General features: G+C 41.7%; 1 protein-coding gene across 3 annotated transcripts in view; it reads left to right on the forward strand.

The window, feature by feature from the left end:
* The window catches only part of LOC110493893 (cadherin-22), a 317,355-nt gene that overhangs the window by 270,358 nt on the left and 30,406 nt on the right, over window positions 1–16,591 (forward strand). For all 3 annotated transcript variants that reach the window (XM_021568462.2, XM_036949887.1, XM_036949886.1), the window contains one exon: window positions 6,176–6,297. In XM_021568462.2, coding sequence (XP_021424137.1) covers window positions 6,176–6,297 — 122 coding nt within the window. The remainder of the gene's footprint in view (window positions 1–6,175; window positions 6,298–16,591) is intronic.

The following is a 16,591-nucleotide window of genomic DNA, read 5'->3' on the forward strand; positions in this document are numbered from 1 at the left end:
GATGGAAAGCATGATCTGCCGGTGGCCTTTTTCTTCCTCACAAATATCGTAATTCATTTCGTCGGCTACTAGGTCGGCTACTCTGGTTTTGCCAAGCAACACCTAAGAAAATTAAACAATAACTTTATGGTCACTCATCTGGATATGAGAGCCCGCCCTTGCATGCCAATGCTGATGACTGGTCGTTGGTCAATAAATCAATCAATAAAATGTACTTATAAAGCCCATTTTACATCAGCAGAGCAATGCAGATGTAGAAGCATGGTGGCTAGGAAAAACTCCCTAGAAAAGGCAGGAACATAGGAAGAAACCTAGAGGGGAACAAGGCTCTGAGGGGTGGCCAGTCCTCTTCTGGCTATGCCAGTGGAGATTATAACCGTCACAGTGTACATTTAGGCTATATTGTTCAAGAATTTCAGATATTACTCTAAAGGGGAGGGTCCGGGTGGGCCTTCTTTACGGCGGCGGCTCTGGTGCGGGATGTGGACCCCGCTCCACCTTTGACTTGGCCCACTTAGGTGGTGCCTCTGGTGCGGAGTGGGGACCCTCGCCGCCGACCCCGGACAGGCGGGAGACTCTGGCAGCGCCGGACAGGCGGGAGACTCTGGCAGCGCCGGACAGGCGGGAGACTCTGGCAGCGCCGGACAGGCGGTGAATACAAATCAAATCAAATCAAATCAAATGTTATTTGTCACATACACATGGTTAGCAGATGTTAATGCGAGTGTAGCGAAATGCTTGTGCTTCTAGTTCCGACAATGCAGTAATAACAAGTAATCTAACTAACAATTCCAAAACTACTGTCTTGTACACAGTGTAAGGGGATAAAGAATATGTACATAAGGATATATGAATGAGTGATGGTACAGAGCAGCATAGGCAAGATACAGTAGATGGTATCGAGTACAGTATGTACAAATGAGATGAGTATGTAAACAAAGTGGCATAGTATAGTATAAAGTGGCTAGTGATACATGTATTACATAAGGATACCGTCGATGATATAGAGTACAGTATATACGTATGCATATGAGATGAATAATGTAGGGTAAGTAACATTTATATAAGGTAGCATTGTTTAAAGTGGCTAGTGATATATTTACATCATTTCCCATCAATTCCCATTATTAAAGTGGCTGGAGTTGTGTCAGTGTCAGTGTGTTGGCAGCAGCCACTCAGTGTTAGTGGTGGCTGTTTAACAGTCTGATGGCCTTGAGATAGAAGCTGTTTTTCAGTCTCTCGGTCCCAGCTTTGATGCACCTGTACTGACCTCGCCTTCTGGATGATAGCGGGGTGAACAGGCAGTGGCTCGGGTGGTTGATGTCCTTGATGATCTTTATGGCCTTCCTGTGACATCGGGTGGTGTAGGTGTCCTGGAGGGCAGGTAGTTTGCCCCCGGTGATGCGTTGTGCAGACCTCACTACCCTCTGGAGAGCCTTACGGTTGAGGGGCCGTGGAGGCGCACTTGCAGTCTCGAGCGCAGAGCTGGCCCCACCCGTTCTGTCTGGAAGCCAGCTTCCACCCGGCAAATGCGGGACGCTGGCACCGAGCACACCGGCCTATGAATGCTCGGCTGAGACACAGTGCGCATCGCCCCATAGCATGGGGCCTGAGCAATCCCATGCGTGCCACAGTAAGCACGGGGAGTGGGCTCAGGTCTCCAACCTGACTCCGCCACACTCCCCAGGTGCCCCCCGCAAAAACATTTTTGGGGGCTGCCTCTCGGGCTTCCTGGCCAACCGTGTTCCCTCATACCGCTGGTTCCCTTCTTCTGCTGCCTTTGCTCTCCTGGCTCTCCACCTGTTCCCATGGGAGGCGATCCCTTCCAGCCAGGATCTCCTCCCATGTGTAGGATCCCTTCCCGTCCAGAATGTCCTCCATTGTCCAGTCCTCTTTTCCATGCTGCTTTGTCCTTTGGTGGTTGGTAGTTCTGTAACGGCTGTTGGTGGAAGAAGGTGAGGACCAAGGTGCAGCGTGGTACGTGTTCATGCTTTATTAGTTGAACTGAACACTGAAAAGCAAAACAACAAAGAGAACAACCCAAATAGTTCTGTCTGGTGCAGACACAGAAACAGAAAGCAACTACCCACAAAAACCCAGTGGGAAAAAGCTACCTATTTATGGTTCTCAATCAGAGACAACGATATACATCTGCCTCTGATTGAGAACCACACCAGCCAAACAACAAAGAAATACAAAACATAGAAAATTAACATAGAATGCCCACCCTAGTCACACCCTAGCCTAACCAAAATAGAGAATAAAAGCCTCTCTATGGCCAGGGCGTGACAGAACATATGAAAGCTGGTGGTTCCTTTTAACATGAGTCTTCAATATTCCCAGGTAAGAAGTTTTAGGTTGTAGTTATTATAGGAATTATAGGACTATTTCTCTCTATACCATTTGTATTTCATTAACCTTTGACTATTGGATGTTCTTATAGGCACTTTAGTATTGCCAGTGTAACAGTATAGCTTCCGTCCCTCTCCTCGCTCCTCCCTGGGCTCGAACCAGGAACACAATGACAAGAGCCACCCTCAAAGCAGCGTTACCCATGAAGAGCAAGGGAAACAACCACTCGAAGGCACAGTGCGAGTGACGTTTGAAACGCTATTAGCGGAAGTTGATAGGCTTTGAAGTCATAAACAGCACAATGCCTGAAGCACAGAGCTGCTGGCAAAACGCATGAAAGTGCTGTTTGAATGAATGCTTACGAGCCTGCTGGTGCCTACCATCACTCAGTCAGACTGTTCTATCAAATCAGACTTAATTATAACATAATAATACACAGAAATATGAGCCTTAGGTCATTAATGTGGTCGAATCCGGAAACTATCATCTCAAACAAAACGTTTATTCTTTCAGTGAAATACGGAACCGTTCCGTATTTTATCTAATGGGTGGCATCCCTAAGTCTAAATATTCCTGTTACATTGCACAACCTTCAATGTTATGTCATAATTACGTAGAATTCTGGCAAATGAGTTCGCAACGAGCCAGATGGCCCAAACTGTTGCATATACCCTGACTCTGCGTGTAATGAACGCAAGAGAAGTGACACAATTTGACCTGGTGAATACTGCCTGCTAACCTGGATTTCTTTTAGCTAAATATGCAGGTTTAAAAATATATACTTCTGTGCATTAATTTTAAGAAAGGCATTAATATTTATGGTTAGGTACACGTTGGAACAACGGCAGTCCTTTATCACGAATGCGCACCGCATCGATTATATGCAACACAGGACACTCTAGATAAACTAGTAATATCATCAACCATGTGTAGTGAGTGATTATGATTGATTGATTGATTGTTTTTTATAAGATAAGTTTAATGCTAGCTAGCAGCTTACCTTGGCTTCTTACTGCATTTGCGTAATAGGCAGGCTCCTTGTGTGGCAGGTGGTTAGAGCGTTGGACTAGTTAACTGTAAGGTTGCAAGATTGAATCTCTGAGCTGACAAGGTAAAAATCTGTCGTTCTGCCCCTGAACAAGGCAGTTAACCCACTGTATCTAGGCCATCATTGAAAATAAGAATGTGTTCTTAACTGACTTGCGTGTAAAACAAAAGGGGGGGGGGGAAGAAAAATCGGCCAAATCGGCATCCAAAAATACCGATTTCCGATTGTTATGAAAACTTTAAATCGGCCCTAATAAATTGGCCATTCCGATTAATCGGTCGACCTCTACTCACAACCCTCCAAAACCTTCTCACTGCACTAGCACTTCTCACTGCACTGATTTGTGTTGATTGACAATTGCTGGCCCAATCAGAGGGCTGAGTGTGTTTCACTAGTTGCATGGAGAGTACCCTAACCCACAGAGACTCTGTGCCACAAAATGAGTGACAAAACGTTACAAAACCTGGCCAGATAATTTCAAGTCATCAGTCTCAAGTGAATGTCAAGTCTCAAGTCTTGGCAAAGTTGGTAGACTTTAGAAAAGCAAGCAATAACTAAATGTACAGAATAAAACCAAATATTGTTTACCCAGATTTTAGCAGAGATGCAGAGAAGCATATTTAGGGGGTGGGGGGAATGATTTGGGGATGACATTTAAACCAAAGTGTGTATTCCAGTCACTTATTGTCATTCAAGGTATGAAAACAAACATCTAAATATGTCTTGTTTTGGTCAGCTGTATAGTACAACGTCACAATTTGATTGTTGATATACAGTACTGTATGACCCCATTCTCTGCTTCACTGATCTTTCGCCTCAGAAGGGAGATGAAACAAAGACCAAATATCTCAATCCATTCATATCCCCATTTCCCTATTGACCGAATTGACATTTAGAACAAACTGCTTCCTGTAGCAACCAAGCTGAACTATTAGGTGTGAACTACACAATCCCTTTATGTCTAGAGCCTGGTTCTGTGGAATAGCAGTAGTTTTTGTGTAATTTCCACTGATGCCATTCTCCTATCTGCTCTGTAGGACCCCTGTGAGTACTGTGAGTGAGTGCACATCCATTTATATTCTTGCTGCTCAGGCAAATAGCAGTCAATTAAAATATAGCATCGATGTAAGGATTATGCTGTTAGTGGAGTGAGTATTCTCATTAGCAACACTACCACCACTGTGAAATGAAGAGTGAGTGATTGGTGGCACTTTCAATTTAAATGTTGTGTTGTTATGGACTTTGAAACTGTGAATGGATGACAATTATAATAACATCACAACATTTGTTGACTGTACACAGTTACATACGGAGATATGTTTGAATGTAATTACAATACATGCACATCCATTAGATAGGGTCATCACACATGAGATTGCAATGATGACTCACTCTCAATTGATAAGGAGATACATTCGTAAAATGGTAACTCATAACTTCCAACATGAAAACTCGTCAAACATAATCAAATAATTAGGAATCGGAATTAAAATGCAAGGAGATGTCGACGCGCAGAACCCACTGAGTTTTGTAATTAGGGGTAGTGAGTCTAATTTAAAGCGGATTTTGATTGTGCTAATTATGTAATCGTCTTCCCTTCCACGTTTCGATGTGGCCTTTTAAGAAGTTCACTGAGAGAATAGGGGTGTGAACATTGCTTTGTTATCTTTTAACAGGGGCATGATCAAAATAATTTACATTATTATAAAACATTATTAAGTGTGTTAATCCATATTTCAATGTTTAAGTCAGGCCCCTGGTGTACTCTAATCATTAAAGTTGTATTTTTGTATATCCATTATTTGATAGTTGGAGCTCTGATATGAAAATCAGTGGCCCTGCGGCCTTGTGAATGTTGACCTGTTAAAAGGTCTTACTCACGTCGGCTGCGGAGAGCATGATCACACAGTCGTCCGGGACAGCTGATGCTCTTGTGTCACTGGGCAGCTCTCGGCTGTGCTTCCCTTTGTAGTTTGTAATCGCTTGCAAGCCCTGCCACATCCGACAAGTGTCAGAGCCGGTGTAGTACAATTCGATCTTAGTCCATTATTGACGCTTTGCCTGTTTGATGGTTCGTCGGAGGGCATTTCTTATAAGCTTCCTCGTTAGTGTCCCGCTCCTTGAAAGCGGCAGCTCTACCCTTTAGCGCAATGCGAATATTGCCTGTAATCCATGTGTTCTGGTTGAGGTATGTACGTACAGTCACTGTGGGGACGACATCCTCAATGCACTTATTGATGTGACTGATGTGTTGTACTCCTCAATACCATCGGAAGAATCACAGTATATATTCCAGTCTGTGCTAGAAAAACAGTCCTGTAGTTTAGCATCTGCTTCTTCTGACCACTTTTTTATAGACCATGTCACTGGTGCTTCCTGCTTTAATTTTTGCTTGTAAGCAGGAATCAGGAGGATATAATTATGGTCAGATTTGCCAAATGGAGGGAGATTGGAGAGCTTTGTACGCGTCTCTGTGTGTGGAGAAAAGGTGATATTAATATGCACTGCACGATATTATGACCTCCCCGTTTTCTCAGATTTCAATCAGCTTTGCACTGCATTTCACCTCTGAAAGTTATATATAGAATGATGTACAGTTTTGGTTTTATTTGGTCATTTCTTTCAGTCTTTCAATATTATACATTGAAAGAGTGGATGCCCAGTTCAACACGTTACTTCAGTCACTACAATATTACTGTTATAGCATACAGGTCATCACCATTTTGTAAAATATTCAATAGAAACACTGTAAATTAATCTCTGTTCTCTTTGTAGATAATGTATCCCAGATATCCCATTCGTCAGTGAGTATTCGTATCCTGGATGTGAATGACAACCCTCCTGAACTGGCCACGCCCTATGAGGCATCTATCTGTGAGGATGCCAAGCCGGGTCAGGTAAGGGCAAACTTTAAAGTATTGCATTAATACCATGTATTTAATGTGCTGGTTGTGTGAATGGTGTGTGTGAAAGAAGTTGCTGGTATTTCATGAATTCATCATCATAATTATTTCCAGTAGATTAGCAAAAATATTACCATGACTCAACCAAAACTGAGTTCAACAGCAATAAAGGGCTAAGAAAACAAATCCCATTGGAAACCTGACTTAATTGGCAATATTTTTTAATACATTTTGAATTTCTAAGGTGTACATACAGAAATGTAATGTAATGTGATGATTTACCAACGCAGGGTTTTCAATATCACAGTTGTGGAACAGCCCATGGTTGCATTGTGCTCTATCCAGTTTTGTTTTAAGAACTATCCAGCACCAGCAATCCAACTCCTCTACTTCATTTAAACTATCTCTGACACATCAACATCGAAGATGTTGTTTCCAAAGCTGTGTTTAAAACATAAGTTGTTTGCCATATACTAGTAGACCTTTGTATACTTGCTGGTCGGATGCAATGTTGTGAAATCAGTTTGTGTTGGTTGTAGAGCACAGCCAAGACATTCTTCCTCTTTGTCAGAATTGTTTCATTATCGCCTAGATTCTCATTTGGACCTTTCTCAATTGGACAGCATGATCTATTTGACACTTTGTTCCAAAGGCAATTTATAAACTCTGTTTTTGGCACACAAGCAGCTTACCAAACTAGGCTTACGCCAATACTTGAGTTATTGGATATAAAAGGAAAATGTATGTCTGTGCTCTTTGCATTTGTGCTTTCTTGACTGAAGATGTAAAGCTGGGATTGAATCAGTATATAATATGCCATTTAGCAGACACTTTTATCCAAAGTGACTTACAGTGAGTGTGTACATTTTACATTTGGTGGCCCCAGCATCAATATACAAGGATCAGTCTTCAATATAGTGTCAAAAAATACAAATTGACTTAGCCGCTTTGGAGGAGTATGCTAATTTTAATTTGTTGACATCATGCATTTGCATGCGATTTTATACCCTTTTATCTGTTGTATTTATTAAACAAACAAAAAATGCCAGCTGTTTTGAAATTTACTACATAATATTCAACAGCCGATTTACTGGAGAGATTACACAATATCATTGAAGTTGGACAGAAATGAATGCATAATCCAAAGGTCATGAACTTGGAACAGTTGGTGGTGTAAGAATAAAACATGTGTGGCTGTATGCATAGTGCAGAAGAAGGAGAATAGACAGAATAATAGCCCTGATTCTCAACTCCCATTAAAAATGGACGGGGTCATTAAGGTATTTTATTTCCATTCATGGTCAACAAGCCACGGCCTCAGTTGGAGCCAATTACACTGAGCGGAGCAAAGGAATAATTAAAAGACTGGGGATGCATCCCAAATGGTATTTTACTCCCTATATAGTATAGTGCACTACTTTTGATCAGGGCCCTATAGGCCCTAGTCAAAGGTAGTGCACTATATAAGGAGTAGGGTGACATCTGGGATGCACAGAGATTTTAAGCGAGGCCTCCAAGCTGGAATCCACATTTACATGTGTAATGAGGCTTAGGCCTCCCCTCCTCTTGCTCTGCAGACTCTTAACTGCTCATCGCCCTCTGTGTTTGCCACCTCTCCCAATAACATTGTCTGGTCTGATCTCTTGCCACCTCGCTCCTTCCTCGCTCCCTCCTCCATCTGCAAGCCAACATTAACCTTCAACACATAATCATAGGGAGACCATTAGTCTTATTGTTGAGATTTTCCCCAACAGGATTCTTTCACAGGTCCATTTAGATTTCAGACGTGCAGCTCAAAGATGTTCAGCTCACGGGCACATTGGCATTTGGAAATCTTTTTCAAATAACGTAGATAGGACCATATTTTCCCATTTTAATTTATCCACTGACGTCTATCCATTGATGGGTCAGGAAAAATGGTGAGGTAAGCGTTAGAAATAAAATGGAATGGGCTTCTGTTTTTGTTGAAGGCACAAACAAATAAAATTGTATTTGTCTCATGCGCCGAATACAACAGGGTAGACCACACAGTGAAATTCTTACTTACAAGCCCTTATCCAACAATACAGTTAAGAAAATAAATACATGTTAAAAATAAAAAATCTAAAATAAAAGTAACAAATAATTAAAGAGCAGCAGAAAAATAACAAAAGCAAGGTTATATACATGGGGTGCTGGTACAGAGTCAATGTGCGGGGGCACCGGTTAGGCAAGGTAACTGAGGTAATATGTACATGTAGGTAGAGTTAAAGTGACTATGCATAGATAATAAACCGAGAGTAACAGCAATGTAAAAGAGGGGGGGGGGGGGGGGGGGGGGGGCAATGCAAATAGTCTGGGCATCCATTTGATTAGCTGTTCAGGACTCTTATGGCTTGCGGGTAGAAGCTGTTAATAAGTATTTTGGACCTAGACTTGGTGCTCCAGTACCGCTTGCCGTGCGGTAGCAGAGAGAACAGTCTATGACTAGGGTGGCTGGAGTCTTAAACAAGTTTTAGGACCTTCCTCTGACACCACATGGTATAGAGGTCCTGGATGGCAGGAAGCTTGGCCCCAGTGATGTACTGGGGCGTACACACTACCCTCTGTAGTGCCTTGATCGGTTGTTGTTGACGTGGACGGCAATGAACTTGAAGCTCTCAATCTGCTCCACTACAATGCATACAGTACTGTAAACCAGGACACTCAAAACTGTGCTCTCTTGGTCTAGCTGTCTCGTAGCTGCTGGGACATTTCATTTATTTTCTTCCTGCTCTGTAATGTTCCAGAAGTTCTCTCGTCTTTGACCGCAAAATGTTTTAATGGAAATGTGTTGTCTTTGGGTCAGGGGTTTCTCGTGTTCATTCTCTGCCTTGGCATAGCTACTTGGAGCATTCTGGGACAGATTTGCTGCTCTCTATGGGGCCAATTCCGACCCAAGTTATGTGTGCGAAAATGAAACTTAATTCCCTTTTTATGCACTTTTCTCTATGCGTATTCTGACCTTGAACTTAAGCATGAGAATAACATGCTATTCAACCGTAATTATTTTGGGGTGGAGATCAAAGAAATTAAGGTGTGGAGGAGGTGTGTCTACAGAGACTTCATATTCTGACCTTGACTTACTTCCCTCATAATTCCACCAGCCTAGTGCTCATGAAAAGTTGGAATAAGGAATGTGCCACTGTAGCAAACGTGTAACAACTGTTTGGGTTTGAAAACCGGTCAAGGTATAGAGACATACTAGATGAAAAATTAGGTTTAATAGACATACATACAGTGCCTTCAATAAGTATTCACACCCCTTGCCTTTTTCCACACTGTGTTGTTACATCCTGAATTAAGAATATATTATATTGAGATTTTGTGTCACTGGCCTACACACAATACCCTATTAATGGAATAATGTTTTTATACATTTTTACAAATAAAAGTGTGTGACATGATTTTTTACATTTTAATATATATATATATATTTTCCTTTTATTTAACTAGGCAAGAACAAATTCTTATTTACAATGATGGCCTACCGGGGAACATGTGGTTAACTGCCTTGTTCAGGGACAGAACGACAGGTTTTTACCTTGTCAGCTCGGGGATTCAATCCAACAACCTTTCGGTGACTGGCCCAAAGCTCTAACCACTAGGCTACCTGCCTCCTCAAAATGACTACCTGATCTCTGTACCCCACACATACAATGATCTGTACGGTCACTCAGTCTAGCATGGAATTTCAAACACAGATTCTACCACAAAGACCAGGAAGGTTTTCCAATACCCCGCAAAGAAGGGCACCTGTTGGTGGATTGGTTAAAGTTAAAAAAAAGCAGACATTGACTCTCCTTTTGAGCATGGTGAAGTTATTAATTACACTTTGGACTCAGGGATTTCACCATGTGGCCAATGGTGACTTTCAGAGAAAACTAAGGATGGCTCAACAACATTTTAGTTACTCCACAGTACAAACCTAAATGACAGTGAAAAGAAGGAAGGCTGTACAGAAAATACAAATATTCCAAAACATGCATCCTGTTTGCAATAAGGCACTAAAGTAAAACTGCAATAAATGTGGCAAAGAAATTAACTTCATCTCCTGAAAAAAGTGTTATGTTTGGGGCAAATCCAACGCAACACGTCACTGGGTAGCACTTTTCATATTTTCAAGCATGGTTGTGGCTGCATCATGTTATGGGTACGCTTGTCATCGGCAAGGAAAATGTATGTTTTTTAGGATAAAAAGAAACAGAATAGAGCTAAGCACAGGCAAAATCCTAGAGGAAAACCTGGTTCAGTCTGCTTTCCAACAGGCACTGGGAGGGAAATTCACCTTTCAGCAAGACAATAACCTAAAACACATGGCCAAATATACACTGGAGTTGCTTACCAAGACGACATTGAATGTTCCTGAGTGGCTTAGTTACAGTCTTGACTTAAATCGACTAGAAAATCTATGGCAAGACTTGAAAATGAATGTCTATCAATTAAGAATTTTAAACAGAATAATGTGCAAATATTGTACAATCCAGGTGTGCAAAGCTCTTAAAAACAGACCCAGAAAGACACAGCTGTAATCACTGTCAAAGGGGATTCTAACATGTATTGCCTCAGATGTGTAAATATTTATGCAAATGAGATATTTCTGAATTTAATTTTCATTATATTAGCAAAAATCTTGTTTTCACTGTCGTTATGGGGTATTGTGTGTAGATGAGAAAAACAATATATTTACTCCATTTTGAATTCAGGCTTTAACACAGCAAAATGTGGAATAAGTCAAGGGGTATGAATACTTTCTGAAGGCACTGTATGCATATAGAAAGACAGCCACATTCCTCTAAAAGGTTCTCAGCAAATCTCTCCCCCTCCAGAGGGGAAGGCAGACCTAAATACTCTTGCCTTATCTGTTCGCAGTTTCCCCCGTCCATGCCTGGTGCCAAAGCAATAAATCAAGACTGAGACCTTAGGGTTGAATAGACTATACATCTGAAACATCTTAATCGCTTAAGGACACCCATGGCCGATTTTATGGCTCAAGGGCCTAGATACCTGTTACTAAGACCTGTTTTGTGGTTACCTCTGGCGTTAGAGAAGGTACCTAAAGTTCAAAATCCATTAGGGAATAATCATCATAAAATAGTTTGCAGCAAAAGTCAAAGCACATGTGGACATCAATAAAATACATGTTTTACTATTATTCCACACTGGAGAAGGTGGTATGCACCAGAATGTCCGTGTTATCTAGTACCCTGTCTATTGCAAACCAATATTTTTTTATATATATATATTTGTTTTCAGCCACCCTTAATGTTGGATTGGATTTTGGTTTTACGAACCACATGAAGACTATTACAGTTTTTTTGCATGTGATTGTTTCTGCTTTCCTCACTTTATACTACCTTCAAATAATAGTACCTTTTTAATTATTGTATATGAACCATTTCATTTCCCCAACATGGAATGTGCCCATTTTGCACAGCCTAAAACTTTGATGCAGAGATACATTTGTATATATAGTGTATGCGAACACCCTTCAAATTAGTGGATTCGGCTATTTCAGCCACACTCATTGCCAAAAGATGTATAAAATCGAGCACACAGCCGCGCCATCTCCATAATAAACATTGGCAGTAAAATGGCCTTACTGAAGTGCTCAGTGACATTCAACGTGGCACCGTCATAGGATGCCAGCTTTCCAATAAGTCAGTTCGTCAAATTTCTGCCCTGCTAGATCTGCCCCGGTCAATGCTGTAAATACTGTTATTGTGAAGTGAAAATGTCTACTCCACCACCCCAAACTGCATCTGGAAGCAACGTCAGCACAAGAACTGTTTGTCGGGAACTTTATGAAATGGGTTTCCATGGCCGAGCAGCCGCACACAAGCCTAACATCACCATGCGCAATTCCAAGCCTCGGCTAGAGTGTTGTAAAGCTTACTGGCATTGGACTCTGGAGCAGTGGAAATGCATTCTCTGGAGTGATGAATCACGCTTTACCATCTGGCAGTCCAATGGACAAATCTGAGTTTGGCAGATGTCAGGACCACGCTACCTGCCCGAATGCATAGTGCCAACTGACCTCAACCCCATTGAACACCTTTGGGATGAATTGGAATGGCGACTACGAGCCAGGCATAATCTCCCAACATCAGTGCCCGACCTCACTAATGCTCTTGTGGCTGAATGGAAGCAAGTCCCCGCAGTAATGTTCCAACATGTAGTGGAAAGCCTTCCCAGAAGAGTGGAGGCTGTGACAGCAGCAAAGGGGAGACCAACTCCATATTAATGCCCATGATTTTGGAACACACTTTTGGTCATGTAGTGTACATTTGATAGATTAGCCTGCATTCTATTAATACCTAACTTGTGGGTTTGCAGATTCATATAATTTGGTAAAATATGTTGTTCAGTAGCCGATGTAGGATAAGGTCGCCTGCAAACCAGACAAACTAATGTAAAAAATGCAGCAACTCAATGGGAGCAGAGCATTGCAGGAACACATTACACATTACAACAGGCCCTTCCCAAGCACATGCAAATTATTGAGTTGCTGTGTTTTTATGCATCATTTGTTTGGTCTGAACACGCTCTAAACTCAAACCCACAGGTATATAAACCGTGATTGTTCCCTGGTGTTCCTGAGGGACAGACAACGGAGATATCAGCCTGTGATCACGCCTTTGCACATTCTGAGGCAGTCTAAATGTAATGGGAATGACTGACACGGAGTGGGTGCAACACTTTTAGCTGGACAGAGCAGTGAGTATGGAGCTGTCATCTTATGTCGGATGATTTGGAGAGCAGGATCAACCAGCCAACATCCCTCCCGGTTCTCCTCAGTCACCTGTGCCCACTCTGTATTTGCTACTGGGTCATTTCACAGTGTCCGGAGATGTCGTTGGCATCTCCCAAATCTGTGTCCATGTGCCTGTCCCTCTTCCTTGCTGCGATGCTACGGTACACCAACCGCTTCATTAATTTCCCCGACGCCCCTGCAGAACATTGGTGCATCAAGGAGAGGTTCCACGCCAAGACCCCAATGTGCTCGGTGCCATCGGTGGCACCCATATACTGTAGCCACCAGGGCACCCTCTGTCGACGGGCATGTGTACAGAAATTGAATGAGGCAACAAGCTGTGAATGCTCAAGTGGTCTGTGATGCAGATCAGTTGATTTAGAGAGTTTGTTCCAAATTTCCAGGGTCAGCCCTTGACTCCTTCATTTTGTGGCACTCTGGGTTGGCGGAAAGAATGGCCACTCTGAATGGGGACTTGCTAGTCGGTGAGTAGCCTATATATAACCCATGTTTAAGGAGTAAGATGTATGTAATTGTGCTATTAGTTATATTAAAAGGTGTTTATCTCAACAGGCGACAAAGGCAATCCACTTCTGCCATGGCTCATGATGTCCTTCCACAACCCTTCAAGCCGGGAGGGGTATAATGTGGCACACTCTCACCAGGGGTATCGTGGAGAGTATCTTCAGAGTCCTAAAGAGCAGGTTCCTGCAACTTGACACTTCTGACTGTACCATGCTGCTAACACCTGTCAAGATGTGCCTGGTGTTCGTGGCATGCACCATATTACACAACATGGCAGTGAGCCGAGACATCCAAGCACCCGGTCCTGGTCCACAACAGCTGCAGCAAGATGAAGAGGAAGGCCGTTACTTGCAGGTCACCAGGGAGATGGCAGTGATAGAAGAGCACACCAACAACTGGCTAATGGCTATATTGCTTAGGTGCATCCCCTCAAACCAAACACTTTCCATATATGTGACCCGATTCAGGAAACTAGGCGGATGTCACAAGTCACGACTTCACAGGAGAGCCGTTTGAACGTAAAAAAATGTTTTTAGCAAAATGCGATTTTTGGCAGAAATGCCTTCTCGAACATGTGAATTTTCATGTGCACTAAAAACATGCATAATAGTAAATTAATAAACCAGTAATACTAGACACTCAGAACAAACTATAAACTGAATTAAATCTTTATTATTAAAAGTTCCCCTGGTTTGGGCCTTTTTAACTTGGGGCTATGGTCCTGGAGTTCCTCTATAATCTCCCCCAATCTGTGGTTAAGGGTAGCTTTGAGCTCCTTCAGCACGTGGTACATCAACACACTATCACAGCTTATTGTGAAATAGACACAACATCACTTATTCTTCATAACGCATTCGTGTACAAATTCCAATTTGTTGTGGCTAACGTTAGCTAGGCTAGCTAGGTGGCTAACATTGGCTAGGCTAGCTAGGTGGCTTATGTTCGCTGGGTTAGCGGTTAAGGTTAGGTTTAGGGGTTAAGATTATGGTTTGGTAACATGCTAGCTAAGTAGTTAAAGGTTAAGGTTAGGGTTAAATTTAGGATTAAGGTTGGGGTTAAGGTTAGGGTTAGGCTAAAGGGTTAAGTTTAGGTAAGTGTTAGCCAACATGCTAAGTAGTTACAAAGTAGTAAGTCGTTGCAAGGTAGCAAAAATGCTAAAGATTTCTGTGATGAGATTTGAACACGCAACCTTTGTAACCTACTGTATTAATCTCCGATTGAATACAAAATCACTGAATCAAAAATCTAAATCAATGCACTGAATACAAAATCGTGTACGGCACACAAAAACATGTATTTCCAATAAGCAATTAGTGTCTATTTTACAATAATCTGTGATAATGGGTTGGATCAATTCCTGTTAGGGGCGTGGTCAAACTGGTGCGGAACGTCTCCTGGAGGGCCCTCTCCCCTCTGTATTGTCACCCCTATTTTCCATCTCTTTAACCAAAGCCTAAAGTAATGTGTGTCAACAGGCGTGGAAGGAAGCTAAAGTAATTCCACTACCTAAAAATAGGTAAAGCAACCTTTGCTGGCTCCAACAACCACCCAATCAGGTTGCTGCCTGTTCTTAGTAAACTGATAGAGAGTATTGTGTTTGAACAAATACAATGCTCTTTTTTTTAAAGAACAAGTTTACTACTGACTTTCAGCATGCATATAGAGAAGGGCACTCAACTTGTACTGCAGTTACTCAGATGGCTGGCTAAAAAGAAATGGATAAGAAGATGATAGCTGGAGCTGTTTTAGATTATCAGTGCAGCCTTTCATGTTTTTGGTCATAATTTGTTATTGAAAAAACTCACTTGTTATGGCTTTAAATCACCTGCCATCGCATGGTTGGAGAATTACTTACCCAATAGAACTCCGAGACTATTCTTCAATGAAAGCTTTTCTAACGTCAGATATGTACAGTGCGGTATCCCTCAGGGCAGTTGCCTTGATATGCCACTTGTCTTACAAGAAGCCCAGACTACTATATATGCTGATGATTGCACACTCTACTCAACAGCACCTACAGCCAGTGATATCACTGAGGCTCTTAGCAAGGAGTTAGAGTCAGTGTCAGAATGGGTCATTAACAATATAATGATCTTAAATACATCTAAAACCAAAAGCATTTTATTTGGTTCAAAACATTCTCTTGGATCAGAACGTCAACTGGAATTGTGCATAAAGGGTGACCATTGAACAAATTGAAGAAGTTGAACTCCCAGGAGTAACATTCCTAAGTAGTTGCAAAGTATGTTAAGTAGTTACTAAGTCAGTTATCATGGTCAAGTCATTTAGACAAAGTTGTTGTGAAGATGGGAAGAGGTATGTCTGTTATAAAAAGCTGTTCTGGGTTTTTTCAGGCTCTGATCTTGCCCCATCTTGATTACTGTCCGGTAATATGGTTAGGTGCAGCAAAGAAATACCTATCGAAGCTGCAGCTGGCTCAAAACAAAAGCACCACGCCTTGTCCTGAACTGTACACACTGAACTAACACCAACAACATGAATGATAGTCTTTCATAGTTTAGGAGAAATTGACGTCTTCTCTTCTAGTCTTTAAAAAAACTTGTGTGTGTTGAAAATGCCTACTTGTATAATCTATTAGCGTACACTTCAGACAGACGCACATACCCCCATCAGACACGTGTTGCTTCAGGTACCAAAACCAAAAACAGATTTAATGCGTTGCTCAGTTATATTTATAGAGCCAGGTTAACAGGCAAAAAGCAAGTTTAGCTTAAAAAAAAAAACAGATAAAAAACATATTGTATCACAGCGCCTCTCCTCTTTCTAAAGATCTACTTTAACTGTAGGCTACTGTATATCACAATAAGAATATGGATATATGATTAGTGTGTAATTTGTGTTGTCTCTTGGTGTCTTTCCCATATATAACTCTTATTTTCTTGTATTTTATGTAATATCTTATGTTGTTCTTGTCTATAACTGTTCTGTAATTTCTAATGCATTTGTATATTTTATGTGGACCCAAAGAAT

The sequence above is a fragment of the Oncorhynchus mykiss genome, chromosome 17 (assembly GCF_013265735.2).
Source record: "Oncorhynchus mykiss isolate Arlee chromosome 17, USDA_OmykA_1.1, whole genome shotgun sequence".
Taxonomy (NCBI): domain Eukaryota; kingdom Metazoa; phylum Chordata; class Actinopteri; order Salmoniformes; family Salmonidae; genus Oncorhynchus; species Oncorhynchus mykiss.